General features: G+C 53.9%; 1 protein-coding gene across 1 annotated transcript; it reads left to right on the forward strand.

Moving 5' to 3' along the window:
- Positions 1–2308: 2308 nt before the first annotated feature.
- Positions 2309–3812, forward strand: PLICBS_004137 (uncharacterized protein; the record flags this gene model as incomplete). The annotated part of the gene is made up of 3 exons (XM_065600438.1): positions 2309–2425; positions 2480–3631; positions 3777–3812. 3 exons carry the CDS (start codon positions 2309–2311, stop codon positions 3810–3812), a joined length of 1305 nt encoding a protein of 434 aa, XP_065456510.1.
- Positions 3813–17615: the final 13803 nt, after the last annotated feature.

Here is a 17615-nt window from a genome sequence, read left to right on the forward strand (position 1 = left end):
TACAGTGCACAAGCCAATGTGACAGGACGCGTCGAGACCTTCCACGCCAAGAGACCTTCATGGCAGCCACATGGCCGACGTGAAAGCTACGTGGACACTGCAGCTGTTGCCGGCAAAAGGTAATCCAGAAGCGGGCCCGTGGAAAAACCACATCGTGGACTTGCCACCGAGGTAGGCTCTATTTACCGTGAATCCCATCCTTGACACGATCGCAAAACTCGAGTCCAATCCTGATGCGATACGATGATGAGGTAGGCGCACGAGAGTAAGAAGCAAGGAGCTTCTCAAAAAGGGCTGCCGCGTGATGCGCCGATGGCAACATGAGAGCTAGATCACTCCGCATCGCTTCTTCTGCTTCCCGTATCCGCTCCAGTGCTTCCCTTGCGTCCGATAACCGAACACCTGCCCGACCCCAAGTGTTCGGATCCACTATTATTGGATTGAGCAGGCGCTGAATGTCGAGACGAACTCGAGCGGCGCCGCTAGCTTCCTCGAGAGAGTCTGTGTGCAAGACAGAGTGCAGAAGATGTCGATAAAAGGACATGTCGACTGTTGGTGGGATGTCGCTCTGTCCGACGAGGCAAAGAGCAATGTAGAGAAGCAGAACCTCAGATTCTCCCTTGTTTTGCTGGAACACGGGAGAGGAGCGGTAGAACCTTCCAGCGGTTCGAATGTGATCAAGACCAGCGGTAGAATCGCAGGAGCCCTTTGGATCGTAAAGAATGACGGGGTATCCATGTTGAACCCGCCCAAGAATCCAATGGTCGTTGCTGACTTTCACGGGCACCAGTCTCGTGACATTTTCGCCCAAGGATTCATACGTAATCGTGGAGCCGGGCTGTGCAGCCTCAAAGCCTGCCGCGAAGTCGCAGATGCATTCGAGAGCCTGAAATACGAAATCGGGGCCTAATAGGTGCCCAAGCACTAGGCTCTCCAACCATGACTCGAGCGCCTCGTCCACATCATCGGTGAAAGGTCTCGCGCGCCTTGGTCGTTTGGCGTATGGCTGCGGCGGAAGGCTTGACGAATGGCTTTCTTGATTGCTCATACTCTCCTCAGAAGTGGGTGAGCCTGGCATCATGATCACTGACGGACATGGGGAAGCTGATGCCACGCGCCGTTTCCTCTGGTGGCCCGGATCGTGATGTTGGGTGACGATGCTTACCCGCTGGCGGAGGCATTTAGCAATGGATGCAACTTGAGTTCTCTTGCGGCGTCTTACGCTGTGTTGACGGGTGGGTGACGCTCTACTGGCTGACTCTGGGGGCATGGAAACGGATTTGGCGCCATACTCCGCATGACCGGTGGATGTTGGGTTGGTAGGTGCGGATGATGCCTGCAGGAAGTCACGGGGCACGGAACGCGTTGCTGGCTTCCCAGGACTGGTCCGTGAAGACGTGCCGGCTGTTTCACCCTTCGCCATGTCAGCCATAAGGCCCGCCGGGAGTGCCGAGTCCTACCTGGAGGTCCTTCAATGCCGCTACGAAGTCGACAGGCGTCAGCCTGCCTTTGGCAGAGCCTCGGCTGTAACCAGACACCCGTCGGATGTGCGCGTTTTGCAAGGCTTCCTGGACTGCTGACCAGGGGAAGAGTTGGAGCGCTCGCATTGCCGGCCGCTTCTTGGTATGGTCCGCAACTTTGCCCTTATCGAAGTAGTCCTTGACGTGCCTTGTCTCAAGGTCCCAAAGAGGAGTACTCGGGGAGCAGCAGTCCCAGGTGCATATTCCCGCACTCTCCTCCAACATTTGCTTGAAGACATCCTGCCGTAGTTCGCCACTGTCAAACAAACGCGTCACCACCGTGTTGAAGTCCATTTGCTTCTCCTTCGCGAGTCGGGATCGCACATGGTCGACGTAGTCCAGAATACTATCCCGAGGGCCAGCAAAGGTTCGACATCGCGGGAGGCCATCGCTCGTCAAGTTAAGCGTTTCGCATATGTCTGGCGCGGAACGGCTCATTGGTACGGATTGTCGAAGGCGAATGATGCCGAAGTTTGGCTGAGAGCTGTCGTCGCGAAACCCGAACTTGCCAGGGTGGTGAGATTACGAGGGGACCAAGCTCGACCCTGATTGGTCCGCGACATAAACAAAGGCTGGATCACAGAGGGGAAGAACGAAATGCGCGCAGCACCCTAAGTCAGCACTTCTGCCATGTTTGCTCGTCTCTATCAGGCCTTGCAGCGAAAGAGCACCGAAACGCAGCGTGCCACACATCGGCGGAACCACGCGCACAGTGACTTGTGCGATCCAGTGACGGTTTGTTCCGCGACTCTTGTTCGCTGCGATGGCCCTACTGACAGCTCTAGACCATGGCGCACACAACGTGCACGATCGGCGTGGATCTCGGCACCACATACTCCTGCGTTTTTGCGAACGGCAAGCCGGTTCCGATAGAATATGGCGATGTACAACGATCTGCTGTGCGAGTATCGCGGACCAACTGGACGTTAGTGTCAGCTTCTGACATTGCTGACGCCAAGAGGCCACATTTGACCCTCTGGAAGAGAATCCTCGGACGCGGCAGCGAGGACGGTCGGCTGGCACGAGACATCGAGTCTATCCCCGCCGCAGAATTGAGCGAACACGGCGCACGTTATAAGGTTCATGACCAGTACGTCGAGGCGGAAGAGGTTGCAGCGTTCATACTTGGTCGAATCAAGGCTGCAGTATGCAACATGTATCGCGGCCAGCCGCTGGAACGAGTGGTTATTGCTGTACCCGCGCATTTCACGCAACGCCAACGGCAGGCGACACTGGATTCCGCTGAAGTTGGTGGATTCGACCCGGCCATCGTCCAGCTCGTTGAAGAACCAATTGCCGGTGCGGTCGACTTTGTCGAACTCGACATGCAAGAACACCAGAAGATTCGCAGACTTGTGGTTCTCGACATTGGTGGTGGTACCACTGATGCCAGCCTGCTGTCCTTTGAGGCCTTGGGCGAGAAACACGCGTACGGCGTCCTAGCAACGTCGGGAGACAATCAGTTGGGCGGCAGTGATTTCGACAAGGCGCTAGTGGACTTGGTGCTTTCCAAAGCGGGAGTCAACCCGGAGAAGGTCGATCTCCGGAGATTGATGCTCGAATGTGAGAGCAAGAAACGAGCCTTGTCAAATGCGGATCGTGTTGTGGTCGAGCTCCCATCTCTGCAGGACACTGACGATCTTGATCCCGTGGAGATCACTCGGTCCATGTTCGAAGAGTCATCGAAGCCACTTCATGACTCCATACGACGTATACTGGAGGATTTGGTTGATCAACGCCAGGATGCGAAGAATCCTGACGTCATTCTTCTCATCGGAGGGGCCTGCGCAATGCCTTCAGTACGAGATATATGCAAGAGTATTTTTGGAGATGCCTCCATCAGGACCAACGAGCCCGAGAGGAGCATTGCCAGAGGTGCCGGTCGCATTGCCTCCGATCCGAATATTCAGATCAACCCCGTCCTTCCGAGATCTGTCGGCGTTGAAGTGTACAATACGGATGGAAGACTTGTCATGGAGCGCATAGTCCAACGCAACTCCCCCCTTCCGATCCGCTGTGCACATTCGCTGAGCACTTTTGAAGAGAACCAAGCTGGTGTCAAGTTCAAGCTCATGGAAGGAGAGATGGATGACGGCAGTTTAAATATAGAGGTCGGATGCTTCGAGATAACTGGTATACGTGCTTGTCCACGAGGGACGCCGATCGAGGTTCAGATGGAGATCATGGCCCCTGGAAGCATCACCATGACGGCCAAGATACGACGGAAGAAGGGAAAGCTAACTGTTAAGCCAACAGCGCGGGTCGAGCGCCATCATCTCGACGAGTGGATAAGACGTACGCGACAGCGGCTCGGGCTGGCACCTAAGGAAGCAGCAACCGACCGACAGGAAAACGGCCACGCAAACACACGTGCCACAGAATCTGTGCAGGCATCAACATTCGACACAGACAGGCGGGCCGAAGATACCCTGTCGGAACCGGACTTATCATCACCACATCATAGTGCTGCGATGTCGCAAGGCGGCGAAATTGGCAGTGTGGTACAGAACCCAACGGAAGATGGTGCGGCCGTTGAGGAGGCTACAAGCGAGACTCGCGCCGCTGCAGCGAACACGGAAGTGGTCGGTGGCAAAGGATCAGAAGGTGAAGATCCGGAGACTGATCATACAACGAAAGATGGTGACAACACCCGAGACAACAAAGGCCATGAGAATGTTGAACCAGTCGACAGAGGTGAAGTTGCTGAAATTGGCGAGACAGCTCTGGAAGGAGAGGCAGTAAGACAAGTGGCTACGAGCGACGAAGGGCCTGGAGTAGGCAAAAGGGTCACGACTCAGGATGGGGTACAAGATGGCGAACTGGCTGAAGAGACCGAGCCTGCAGCCGAGGAAGATTCCCAAGCTGCTCAGAGTGCGGCAAGTGGTGGTCCTGGGGGTGCGACTCGCCGAAAAGCTGCAGGGGACGAGCGAGCCGAAAGTGGCGAGTCGACGGGTGGTCAATTAGGTCCAAGTGGAAGCAAACATGGCAAAAGGCCGTTGGCAAGGAGCCCAGGGGATGAGCGGATACGCAAGAAGTTTAAGCTCCCGGTTGGAACGCCCGCGACTGGTAAGAAGCGGCGATAGCTTCAGACAGTAGCAACAATGTCAGGTAACCTGTGACCTGCACACCTATCGATCAAAGGCGCATCGCACTGAGGTGTCTTGTCCAACCTTACAGATGCATTTCGGAACGTGTGCATGGAGCGAGACTATTCCTTACACGTAACAGAGACACTGCACTCGCGATCCTCGCCATGTCCTCAAATTATTGACCTTTGATAAGATTTGTGACGAAACCTCAGTCCGAAATACTGTGCTGCATGCAATCGAATTTGCCAGAACGGAATGAAAGGTCCTACACATAGAGAACTGCGCACTGAGTAATGTCATCAGTCGGAGTTTGCAACCCACCAACCGTTACTACTATGAACCTCGCCGATTCGCGAAATTTGCGCTGAACATTTGCAAGCCGTGCCTCGACATTTCGCACCTCCGTGACACCCCGAAGCAATAAATTTTCGCTGCACACTTTGTCTTATTAAGAAACGTCGACCGAAGGGAACTTTGCTCCAAGGGAACTTTGATCCCAGAACTTTGATCTGAGCGAACTTTGATCCAAGTTAGGAGAGCTACGGGTCACACGGGGTAATTTCCAATGCACCTCATGGCACAACGATGCCAGCTGGAGACCTTCAAGGAAGCATGCTTGTGACGATCTCTCTGAAATTACTACTGTAACTGGCGGCACTAAGTGAATATCGAATTGCAATAATGAATGTGCTGTGCATCTGGAAACTAGGACCAGGGGTGCGCCAATTTGCCGCAAAGGCCACCACTATGCGCACGAGTAATTCGTAAATCTTGCCGCCTTGGTCTAGATATTTGCCTTGCATGGTCTTGGCGCTTGCGTAGCAATAATTTAAGGTTGCCCAGGACTGTGTATATGCCTGGATCGTTATCCCCCATTGTTTTGCTCCAGAGATCCAGGGCTTTTCGATACAGGCTCTCTGCCTCATCATGCTTTCCTCGGGTTTCCAACACGACTGCAAGGTTATTCATGCTCTGCAGTGTTTCTGGGTCTTCCTCACCAAATGCGGCAGTCCTGCGTCGCAACGTCTCCACGTGCACTTCTTCGGCGTCGTCGACCTTCCCTTGGGCATTGAGTAAGCAACCGAGATTATTTCTCACAGTTAATGTCCGACGATCATTTTCCCCAGCCATCCTTTCCACCATCTCGAGTGCATTCCGGTAGATGACTTCGGCGTCGGTATATTGCCCTTTGTTGTCAAGCACACAGCCAAGATTGTTCAGACTGATCAACGTCGGCCCAGTCATGCCGAAAATTTTCTGACGTCGGCTCAGGGTGGTTCGGTGCATGATCTCAGCCCTATTCAAGTGGCCCAGGTTATCCAGAGTGCAGGCATAGTTGTTCATGACATCCAGCGTCTCAGGGTCTTCCTTGCCCATAAGCTTCTCCATGCCTAGAAGGACGGCCTCATACACCTGCGCTGCCTCCTGCTGCTTCCCGCTGCTGTCCAACAAATATGCAAGGCTGTGCAAAATGGTAAGCGTAAGATGGGCATCTGCGCCGACAATCCTGGTTGCTAATTCGGCAGCCTCTCGGTAAACTTGTTCTGCCGCAGACCATAGCTTTTCGCGGTCCAACGAAATTGCGTATTTGTATAACTCGCTTACCGCCTCCGGTTGTTGCTTCCTTATCGCGTCGTCTCTGAGTGAGACAAAGTCTTGCACCCAACTTCCCGCATGGGACCGAGACTTAGAGTCACTCATTGGGGGCGCACGTGGAACCGCTCCCTGAATGTGAGCGGTGTAGTACAATGAGCGATAGGGAGTGGCCCTGGATCACAAGAATGATGTATTTTATAGTGTACTGCACAGTACCTGTGTGAACGCTATGCCACAGGATGGAACTGTAGAGCACAATGCAGAAAAGTGCCGTCGGGCGGGCTCGGAGCCAAGACGGTACTGAAGCCGTCTGCAAGACTTATCGACTGACCTTGTGTGGATGAGCCTGATACATGAAGTCAGAATTTGGCTTTCAGCATAGTACGTGTTCAGTCAAAGGTGGCGCTGCAGTACTGCGCTATATAAAAGGGTACCAGCCAATCTCCAGCCAATCTGAACATTGCCCGCGAAGTCCCTTGGACGACTCAAAATGAGTAGATTTGGGAAAACCGAAGTTGTAGCCGTGCTTCATGTCATTCTGGCTGTTGTCATCCTTGTTATATCATCCAAAATGCTTGCCAAATCTCAAACCAGGGAAGGAATATTCAAGCTTTCGGTATGATCGCCGCCACGCCCCTAACTTGTCAGCGACTTACAGAGCATGTCAAAAGCTCGACACGAAACAGATTCCACGGGATATACCCGATCCCATAAAAAGCGTCGGAGCACAAGTGACGAAGGCCGGCGCCACGCTAGCGGCGGAAGCGAGCGGTGTCAAATCTGCTGGAGCAGATCTGGCAAGTTCTGCTGTCGCCGCCGGTGCTACCTTGATCAGCAAACTAGGCCCGAAAGGCGCCGCAGCTGGTACGAAAGAGGCGTGCGGGAACTTCAGCGGTACCTGGGAGTGCATATCCTTTCCAATGATGATGGCGGTCATCCCATTCACTATGGTTTTCGCCACACTGTCGGCTGGATTTTGCATTCTGTCTGTAAAGGTGGCTGCAGTTCCCTTCGTTGTTCCTCTGTTCAGTGTTGTGTCCTGGATGGCGTCTGCAATTTGTATGTCTATTGCCTTGGCTATTTTCATTGTTGCCTGGAGACTGCAAGATCGACTCCAAGAACATCTGCCCACGACCTTTAGCACTGGTTTCGCGCTGAAAGGAGCCATCACAAACTTCGTAGTCGCCACTTGTCAATTTCTAATCTCTTGCGTTGGTCCTTGAAGAAATGGTCTAGATAGTTTACAAAGTAATATGCCGAGATCAAAACTGCCTTGTCCTCGCTTGAGCGTTTGTGGAGCCAAAAAGTGTGTCAAGGCAAAGGTTGCTGTTCACTGCTGTCGATAGCCGACGATGTGCCATTCGACACGACGCGCCGCAATTCCACCACATCCACGTAGGCTTATCGTAGATCTTCTTTCCGTCCGTTCTCTCGCAATCTGGGATCAAAAGACTGCGTTCAGATAAAACCTAATAAGACGGATGCGATTCTATTGCACAGTCATCAAACACCTGGGGAGTGAATAATGGATAATTGCTGCACAGTTGCCGCAAGAACCTGGGACCCTGATCACGATCGGTGGGGACTGTAAATACTGAAGACCTAGGTCACGGTTTTCCTGGGTGACACTTCCACTAATACTACAGAAATGGTTATGCTTCGCTCCCGAAGACTTGGTACAGACATCCTGGGTGCAGTGGTAACCACCAGCGTGTCCAATCCTGGGTGTCTCGCTTTCCCGACTACATACGAGGTCCTGGGCTCCAGCCACAACACCTAGGCTTCGTCAAAGCATGTTGACACTGGAGCCAGTCATTGACCCAGGTCCACGACACCTAGGTTTCGACAGAGCATGAATTGACACATGTGCCCAGGACAATGCATATGCCCAGGATCTTTGACCCAGGTCCACCACACCTAGGTTTCGGGAGAGCATGAAGTTGATTCCGGAGCCCAGGACAATGCATATGCCCAGCATTCTTGACCCAGGTTCACCACACCTAGGTTTCGGCAGAGCATGAATTGACACATGTGCCCAGGATCTTTCACCCAGGTCCACCACACCTAGGTTTCGGAGCCCAGGACAATGCATATCCGAGGACCTTTGACCCAGGTCCACCACACCTAGGTTTCGGCAGAGCATGAACTTGACACTGGACCCCAGGACAATGCATGTGCCCAGGATTCTTGACCCAGGTCCACCACACCTAGGTTTCGGCAGAGCATGAACTTAACACTGGACCCCAGGACAATGCATGTGCCCAGGATTCTTGACCCAGGTTCACCACACCTAGGTTTCGGCAGAGCATGAAGTTGACACTGGAGCCAAGGACAAAGCATTTGCCCAGGATCGTTGAACCCAGGTCCACAACACTGGAGCGCAGGACTATTGCGGAAATCCAGGATCGGGGCCCCCAGGGTCTGGCAAAGCGCAGACTGCCAGTTGAGCCCAGGACCGTCGCGGGCACCCAGGATCATGGGCACTGGGCTCCAGTAACTTCACGCTATGCCGAATTAAGTACCGCAGTCCTGGGCTCGACCGACAGCTTGTGGGCGTCATGATCCTGGGTATTAGTTGGTGTTCTGGAATCAGTGACAGCTTTGCTGCTTTTTGCCCAGGTACACGATTCTGGGTGTATGGTCCGTTACTTTGTCGGTGAAGGGCCCCGCCGGTACCCAGGACCTAAAAGCACTACCAATTCGGTGCTGACAAGGCTGAGTTTTAGACGGCCAAAGCCCAGGACCAGCATTAGCCAGCGACTAGAAAGGAGGCTGGACTACATATTGTACTGTGTACTGTACTGTACTGTACTGTACTGTAACGCAAGGCGAGACAAGTCTACACAATGCCCCGCTGTAGCATCACTTTACATCTGTGTAACGTGCATATATGTCCTGGTTTTGAGATGCTTCCTCCAGTAGGCTCCTGGATATTTTGTATTAATCTGTAATTACTTCCCCACTACATTGGCGGCGTTCAACAACCGTAGATGCCATGGCACCGTATCCTGTCCATTTCGCGCATCGGCCGCAATAGAAGAGGTTATGGCCTATTTGTACATACCCAGGCCAGGATATATCGTCCGTTGACATCAGCTTGGCCCAGGCGCCGCATCGTAAACACCTAATCCACCTCAAGATCGCCATGCCTTTCATTTGGTTTACCGATGAGAGTCTGTCGCAATGAACTGATCTTCTGAGGATCTATGCCGGGTTGATCTTGCCAGAGGTGCACTTAGAAGGTGTGGTACGGTGGAACCTGTGTGCAGAAAATGTCAGCTTGCAAAGATACGGTACGGTACGGTGTCATCTGCCGCCACGGATCGTCGGATACTTCCACATCCAACAGGAAAAGCCAAAAGTTGACTATTAGCTGAAGTCTGCAGTCCACCCTGGCCAGGCGACGCATCGATGCAGCCTGACAACGATGGTGGCATCGATAGCTTAAGAAAACACTGTAAAACTCGCTACATGACGAGTTCGCGTTTGGCATTTTGCATACCGACGATACTATCTGCATTCGGCATTCTGTACAGTCCTCAAAGTATACGGCGGTGCATATTTACTCAACACCAGCTTCAACATCTTGCATCTGTGCCATGGAGCGAAAGAAGCCCTGGAAGAATGGCCTCTTGGAATGTGCTTCTTGCAGCATCTGCCTTTTGGGATGCTGTGGTCCCTGCGTCCGTATGCTGTGCTATGATCTCATCGATCGTGTAGTTGCTAATAATGGCCTTGTTCTAGTGCATGGGAAGACAATAGGTCTTATGGAAGCTTCCAGCACACGCACAGGTTTTGCTTGGTGCGAGTGTATGATGTTCCTTGGGGCGCAATGCCTCGGTGCAGCATGGCTGTATGTCAGTTCTTCAGACCTAATACGGACGACTCGCTAAGTTTCAAGGTACAACACGCTCAAGCGCCGTACGATCCGGAAGGAATATCGTATCGAAGGTGGCGCGTGCGGTGACTGCTGTGCGAGCTTCTGGTGTCCATGCTGCGCACTCATTCAGCAGCACCGAGAAGTCTTGAGCCACAATATCGTTATGGAGGAGTACCATGCACCAACTCCGATGGGCATGGAGACTCAGGCAGCAAAGCCGTAGCATGGTCGTACTGGTATGCCTGCCGCACAAGCGTACACTACCTTGGACACGGCAAAAGTGGTCTACACCGACTTCTGTACCTATGGTGACGGACCTCGTTCGCCTTTACCCAGGTGTCGTACCGTTCTGTCTCCGTTTCTCCTACAGAGGCGGCTTGTGGCAGTAGATATCTGTCCTAAGACCTACACCATGTCCTGTAGTGCCAAAATTTCGAGTGACAGCAATCCAATAGCACCGCGTGATAGGCGAATATTAGTTTCGACAGCCGTCGACGATCACTACGATCCAACACGTTCAGATGAGGGGAGAACATTTGACGACCATTGCCGAAAGCCTTGACAGGCGCAGTCCTGGTGTTACCAATTTCACTAGAAGAGTGCACAATGATGTAGTTCGCGGTATGGCTCATGTGGACCACTCGTTCGCCCTACGTCGGCTGCGCGGTACCCATAACGAACGACATTGTAGATTTCGACGAGCGAGCGTGGCTAGCTGAAGAGCGAGCCCAGGTCCCTTTGCGCTTGTCATAGCGTGCGAGATACTTCGATATTGCGGGACGCGCGAGGCTGGAGCACCACGTGATTCTCGTCAGTCTTACAGTACCGTATCCCCTACGTGTGTCCAGCCGACCGGCCAGGCTGGCAGGGAAGTGGATTTAGCTGCGCACTTTGCGCGTCGAAAGTGGCCAAAGGCACAATGGAGTCGTGCGTTCAGGGAAGAGGGTGTGCTGGTTCGTAGAAGTGGGTGTGGCCATGGCACGAGAGGGTGGTGCCGAAAAATGGATGTGAACAAGGGTCGATGAGGTGGTGTTGTCATGAGAGGGTGCCGTCTTGAGAGGGTGCCGCCAGGGGTGGAAAGAGGGTGTCGTCTTGAGAGGGTGTTAACAAGGGGGGAAAGAGGGTGTCGTCGTGACAGGAGTGTTAACAGGGATGAAAAGATGGTGTCGTCTTGGAAGGGTGTCAACAGGGACGAAAAGAGGGTGCCATCTTGAGAAGGTGCTAACAGGGATGAGAAGAGGGTGCCGTCTTGAGAGGGTGCCGCCAGGGAATGAAAAGAGGGTGCCGTCTTGGGAGGGTGGACTCCGTCTTGAGAAGGTGTTGACAGGGATAAAAAGAGGGTGTCATCGTGACGGGGTGCTGCCAGGGGGTCAGAAGCGGGTGCCGCCTTGAGAGGGTGTCAGCAGGGGTGAGGGCCTTCCCAGGGGATGGGAAGGGTGCCTGGCGGCAGGTGCGACAAAACGGCGCAGCAGAAGGTGGTGTCGTCAGAAACGTGCATCGCAAGAGGGCAGAGGGTGTCGCCAGACTGGAGGTTGTCCCCGAAAAGATGGTGTCCTACAGAATAGGAGGAGACCTCGATCCCTGACAGGACAATCCGGAAAGGGCTCCAAGTCTCCGACACTTGCTACCCCAGTTCCCCCCGACCGTCTGAAGGGTTTAATCATTCAGACCCAAATCACAGGCTACTGACAGAAGCCATGAGATGACGACATCCCAGCGCAAGTGAATCCTGCATCAACTAAAGAACGTTTTTCACCCGGGCCGACTACCAACTGCTGATGCCAACAATCCATACGTTAACGGCTTCACTACATCTGCGGCCACGTACGATGGCAATTGTGGAAATCTAAATCCAATACATTACATTCTGAGTCCCTGTTTCAAGTAGGTGAGGCATCAGGTGAAAACAAAGCATTCCCGCTCATTTTAAGTCTACTCGGCCTGACTCTAGAAACGCGGATAACTTGAACGCGACCTGCCTGCCTCGGTCATTTCCATTACCTACTTGTCGCTGGGACTCTCCTCAAATCCCGTGCTCACTGCCCCCGGTCCTCCGTTCACGTACGTCTCCATGTCCTCGAACGCTTTAGCGTCCAGAATGTAGTCAAAGAACTCCTCCATCTGCTTGTCGAAACCGTCATCGAGACCTTGACCTAGGTCAGTTTCGACTGAGAGAACAGCTGGTTCGTAGCTTTGTGGCCTTACAAGAATGGGCATCTACTCTTGCGTCGGCTTCGTTCAACTCACCCGTAGTACTCTTGTCAGTGTCGTGCGTCATAATGGCTCTGTTCGATGACCTCAAAGTTGCCGTGCCCCGCGGGTGACGATACATGTACACAAGTCTAGGTGCTGGTGCGGACAAGATTGACGGAGGGGTTGCGTTATATACGCAGCACATAAATGCCGCTGTACCCATTTCCAGACCACGACTTAATTCGGCCTCAGAAGCTGTTTCCAGGGACAAGCCTCCGACAAACTTCGATGCCTATCTTTCCGCCCCACTTTTCGTCCTCTAGCTGGAGAAACTGGGAACAATTCCCATCACGAACACCCCAACAAAGAAGGAGATTGTCCTAGGGCATCCGGCGGCATACGACAAATGTCCAAAATCAACAACTCGCAGGAAGCCGTACCTTTCGGTGATAGAACTTGTTCCGCAAGACGCGCCCACTACCACACAAGACCGAATTTGTCGGTCGTGACGCTATATGTGACGGAATGAAAGCCTCGCATGCGCAACTCCTCCAAGGTCCGATGTAAACTGACGGATCTGGAGTATTCTCGGCGTGTTTTTCGTCCTGCAAAGGGAGCAAAGCGTATTTCTATCGCAAGATGTCGGTCACAGAGCCAGCTGTTGGGGGCAGTTCATGTCCTACCAGACGTTCCAGAGCATACCAGATGCCAACATCCTTGGCCTTGCGCTTCGCAAAGGTCTTCGGATATGGCACACAGCCACGGGTTAGTGCATCCAGACGTTTGAGGGCCATGACGACTCGGTCATGTCGGTGGCGAGGAATTCGTGCAAAGGCGTTGGTTGATGGAGGGGGACGTTTCCGTTGACACACGGGAGGTAGCACACGCTGACGCGACCACCGTGGTTCAGATCGGCCATGACAGTGTACGTTACCGCCCAGTCGTCCGGCAGTCGTCCGGCGCTTGTTGCAGAGCAAATTGCGGCCGGGGGTTTAAAGTGTTTGTAGGGGTCGTGGACCAGAGATGAGATGAGCGCAGGCCGCAGCAACGAGTCTTGTCCGCCAGGATACTGAAGTTGAACTTCAAAGGTCAAATCCGGTGCTATTCCATCGGTTGCGCGAAGCTAGCAAGTTTGAGCGTTTCGTCCGAGTCCAAGGAGCTAGCATACGATTCTTTATGGGGGCATCGGCGTGCGCAGCATACAGCACGTCGACGTGGAGGTGTAGTTGATTCGCGAGTTGAAGGCAAGGTTGCGGCAACCCCTCTCTGGGTAGCCTTTGAAAGCCATCGTTACTCGGTGGCTCAATTGTGACCGATTGCGGATGGTGCTCTCCCTCGCTAGGTATGAATCGTCAGTAGGCTTCAAGTAAATGCTATACATTGAAAGACATGGCGAGTGGCAAGCTTAACACTTCAATCGCAGCTTGGCCGGCATTCTATGTGCAATGCTGCGCCGGGGTTTCAAGAATCGATGAACGGCCCAATTGACGGCGCTTTGTTCAGAATGTGGCGGTATCGGACCAGATCGCGGTACCTTGATGCAGGACGATGCGAACAGCGAATGTTGGTGGTAGATGCTGTCGTGGCTGGCCAATTACTTATTGTTGAACGTTGCTTCTTCGCAGACTGAGGTGAAGTACAGTGCAGGTGCGCAACGGGAGAGGTAAGAGAACAACTGGACACAGAGGGTCTGGGGCGTCGGTCCTAGACCCTTCGCGGCCGTTTCTACCTAATTCTCATGTGACGCGAGTTTCGGCTCCTCGACACACTGCAGCGCCTTCCACGATGGAGGATGGACGGCCAAGTTGCGGATTGACTCTCCCGCCGACTCCAGGACCTCCCCCAGAATGAGCCATTGTCGGCGCTCAGACGAGGCTGTCAGCGTTGCAGGCAAGCGTGGACAGGGGTGTCTAGTACGATGGTGTGGAGAAAAGGGGGGTGAATGTTGATGGTGTGAAGCAAAGAAGCTGGTGGTGAGCTGAATGACAGGGGACATAGACCCTTGTCGACACCCCTGTACTACCCTGGTCTTACCCCTTGTCCTGGGCGTGCGACAAGTCACCGTTGCGGCGATCCAGAAACGGCTGCAATCTGCCCCCATTCGCGTCCCGTGCTTCACACCACACGTCCTGTGAGCTTCACACCACACGCCCTGCAAGCGTTCATGCTTCACACCACTCGTCCTGGAAGCCGATTTTACTTCACACCACGCTTCCTGCAAGCCGACTTTGCTTCACACCACACGTCCAGCGAGCTTCACACCACACATCCTCGAAGCCGATTTTGCTTTACCACCACTGTCCTGCAAGCCGATTTTGCTTCACACCACTCGTCCTGCGGGCCTTCATGCTTCACACCACTCGTCCTGGAAGCCGATTTTGCTTCACACCACGCTTCCTGCAAGCCGACTTTGCTTCACACCACACGTCCAGCGAGCTTCACACCACACATCCTCGAAGCCGATTTTGCTTTACCACCACTGTCCTGCAAGCCGATTTTGCTTCACACCACTCGTCCTGCGGGCCTACATGCTTGACACTACACGTCCTGGGAGCTTCACACCACTTGTCCTGCAAGCTTGCATGCTTCACACCACTGGTCCTGCGAGCTTCACACCACACGTCCCGCAAGCCTGCGCAGGGGATGAGAAGAGGGTGTCGTTCAAACCGATACCTCGATACATGCGAGAGTGATCCGTGAATGGCTCCAGTGCTCCGTAGCTGCTGCCTAATTCCCTGATACGTCTCGAAGCGTTTCGTTGCTCCAGCTTCGGATCACACGCAGGCCTCTACGAGCCTTCGGCCCATCAGGTTCGTTCTACCATGCAGGAGGCTTTTCGTAGCCGTGACATTCCTTCCACCGATAGGGGTGAGATCTGGTATGAATGAAGCAATTGTCACGTCACTGGGTACAAATTGAAGTGCCCAGGTGAGTGGTAGCCAGGATTGTATGAAGCTATCGCGACTGCCTTGCGGAGGACATAAGTGAACTTCACGAGTGTTGTGATGATCTCGAATAGTGTGGACCCCTTCACCACCACCTTTTTTGCTCACGTCGCCCTGGCTCAGTCATTTCCCCATGCGGTTCACCAAGTGCTCTCACTTCATTGACCAGCTTTGTAACGGTCTCAACTGAGTGTGTTGACAACTAGCTGAGCGACTGCAACGAGTATCCTAAAGCTAAGGAAAAAGGAAAGAAAGAAAGAAGAGAAGAGAAAGTTGCAGAAAGGAACACGAGCTTTTGAGCGGAGCTCCGGAGCTGGTGTGGATCCCGGTCGAGAGCGGAGCCGAGACCCACACGGGCCCAGCCCGTTACAATACCCCCCTCCTCCTCCCGTTTTGAGGGGGTTGCCTCGATCCAACTTTCCCATGAACCGCTTCATACTGAGCCAAGGCTGTCGTGTCTGCGACAAACTTCACCGGTTCCCACGTTGGTTCTACCCAACCAACCCATTTGACAAGCACCTTCCACTGCCGTCCCACCTTCTTCCGTCCACGAACCTCCTCTACCTCCCACAACTCGCCGTCATCCGTGAGGATCGCCGGTGGTCGATAGTCGTCCGATGTCTGCGACGGAAGCGGATCGTCCGCTGCTAATCGTAAGAGAGACACGTGGAAAACGTTGTGGACTCCAGGCGGCGTGTCAAGTCGACATGCGTGCGACCCAACTGTCTCCAGGACTGTATACTTGCCCGAAAGCCAATCCAGCTTCTTGGATGGTCGATTGGACCGAATATTGCGCAGTCGAAGCCATACTTTGTCTCCTGGCTTGAACTGGTCTGAAGGTTGCCGTCGGGTGTTGGTATTCTCCTCTTGTCGTTCCTGTGCCGAAGCCATGGCAGCTTGCGCCCATTCCGTTGCCTCTTGGAGCTGTTGCACGATGCCTTCTGCTCTGGCCACGGGCGACTTGCCGTCCATCCGCAGCTTCTCTTTAACTTGGATGGGCTCGATGTGGTAGCCGTGCGTGAGAAAGAACGGGCTCTGTCCCGTGGAGGTTGCCGTGCGATTGTTGATGGCCATGGCGGCCGCCGGTAACAGCTCGTCCCAATCGTCCTGCGCATACGTCGCGAAGATGCGAATGTATCGTTCGACCTCTTGATTAGCCCTCTCCGTGGCGCCATCTGTCTCGGGATGCCAGGCCGTCGACAGTCTCTGCTTGATGTGCAATAGCTCACATAGTCTCTTCCACATCCTGCTGGTGAACTGCGTTCCTCGGTCGGTGACAACTGCCCCAGGGATACCATGGTGCTGAACCACGTTTCGCACCAAAGCTTTGGCCGTCGTCTCTGCCGTAATATCTTTGAGCGACTCGAAAATAACGCTCTTGGACAAGCGATCTGTGACGACCATCAAGTTGGTGGACCCGTTTGACCTCGTCGGCGGCAGGCCTGTCACAAAGTCGATTGACAACTCCGACCAGATCCGCTCAGGGATGGGCAGCGGCTTCAGAAGTCCGCGCCGCTTTTCCCTCCAGATGTTACTCCGCCCGCACACGTCGCAGTTCCTCACAAATCGGCGGGCATCTGCATCTAAGCCTGGCCAGTAGAACCGTCTACTCAACAGGGACTTGAGCATGTCCCGTCCCGGATGTCCCGCGAGTGCCGAATCGTGCGTTTCCTGCATCAGTCGGGTGCGTAAGGGCTCATAATTAGGCACCCAAATCCGTTCTCGCCAACAAAGTCGCTGGCCGTCGTCGATGGAGCACTCTGACAGCATAACAGGCAGACCCCACTGCGATGGTAGTCGTCTCTCGCCCTGCTGTACCGCCTTCCGGATGAGCCAATACCGGTTGTGCTGCCTCAGGCCATCATTCCATAATCTTTGCAGCTCCTCGTCTATGAAAGGGTTCTCGACTGACTCATCTTGCTCGGCCGGCGCGTCACCAGGCTGGTCAGTGTCTCCCTTGGTGACATAACCGCTTTTGACTCTCGTCACCAGACCACCTCCCTTGATTGGCTCGAGCAATTGTACGCGCCGTCCTCGGAGGCGCTCATCTTCGGCGCTCTGTGGCATGTCCTGTTCCCGTCGCGATAGTGCATCCGGCACCACGGCTTCCTTACCCGGTCGGTGCTTGATCGTCAAGTTGTATCGCGATAGTGTCTCAGCCCACCGTGCTTGCCGCTCACTCAGCGGTTGCTTCTTCGTGAAATATTGTAGGTTGAGATGGTCCGTCATGATGGTGAACGACGCGACGCTCCTTAGCTCGGCGTCCCAATGCTCCAGGCAGCGAATGATCGCCAACAGTTCTTTGTCGTGGATTGGGTAATTGCATTCCGCCGGCGCGTTCTTCTTCGAAAAGAAGGCGACGGGTCGCATGATGCCGTCATCACCCCGTTGC

Source organism: Purpureocillium lilacinum (genome assembly GCF_023168085.1).
Source record: "Purpureocillium lilacinum CBS 284.36 DNA, scaffold_3, whole genome shotgun sequence".
NCBI lineage: Eukaryota > Fungi > Ascomycota > Sordariomycetes > Hypocreales > Ophiocordycipitaceae > Purpureocillium > Purpureocillium lilacinum.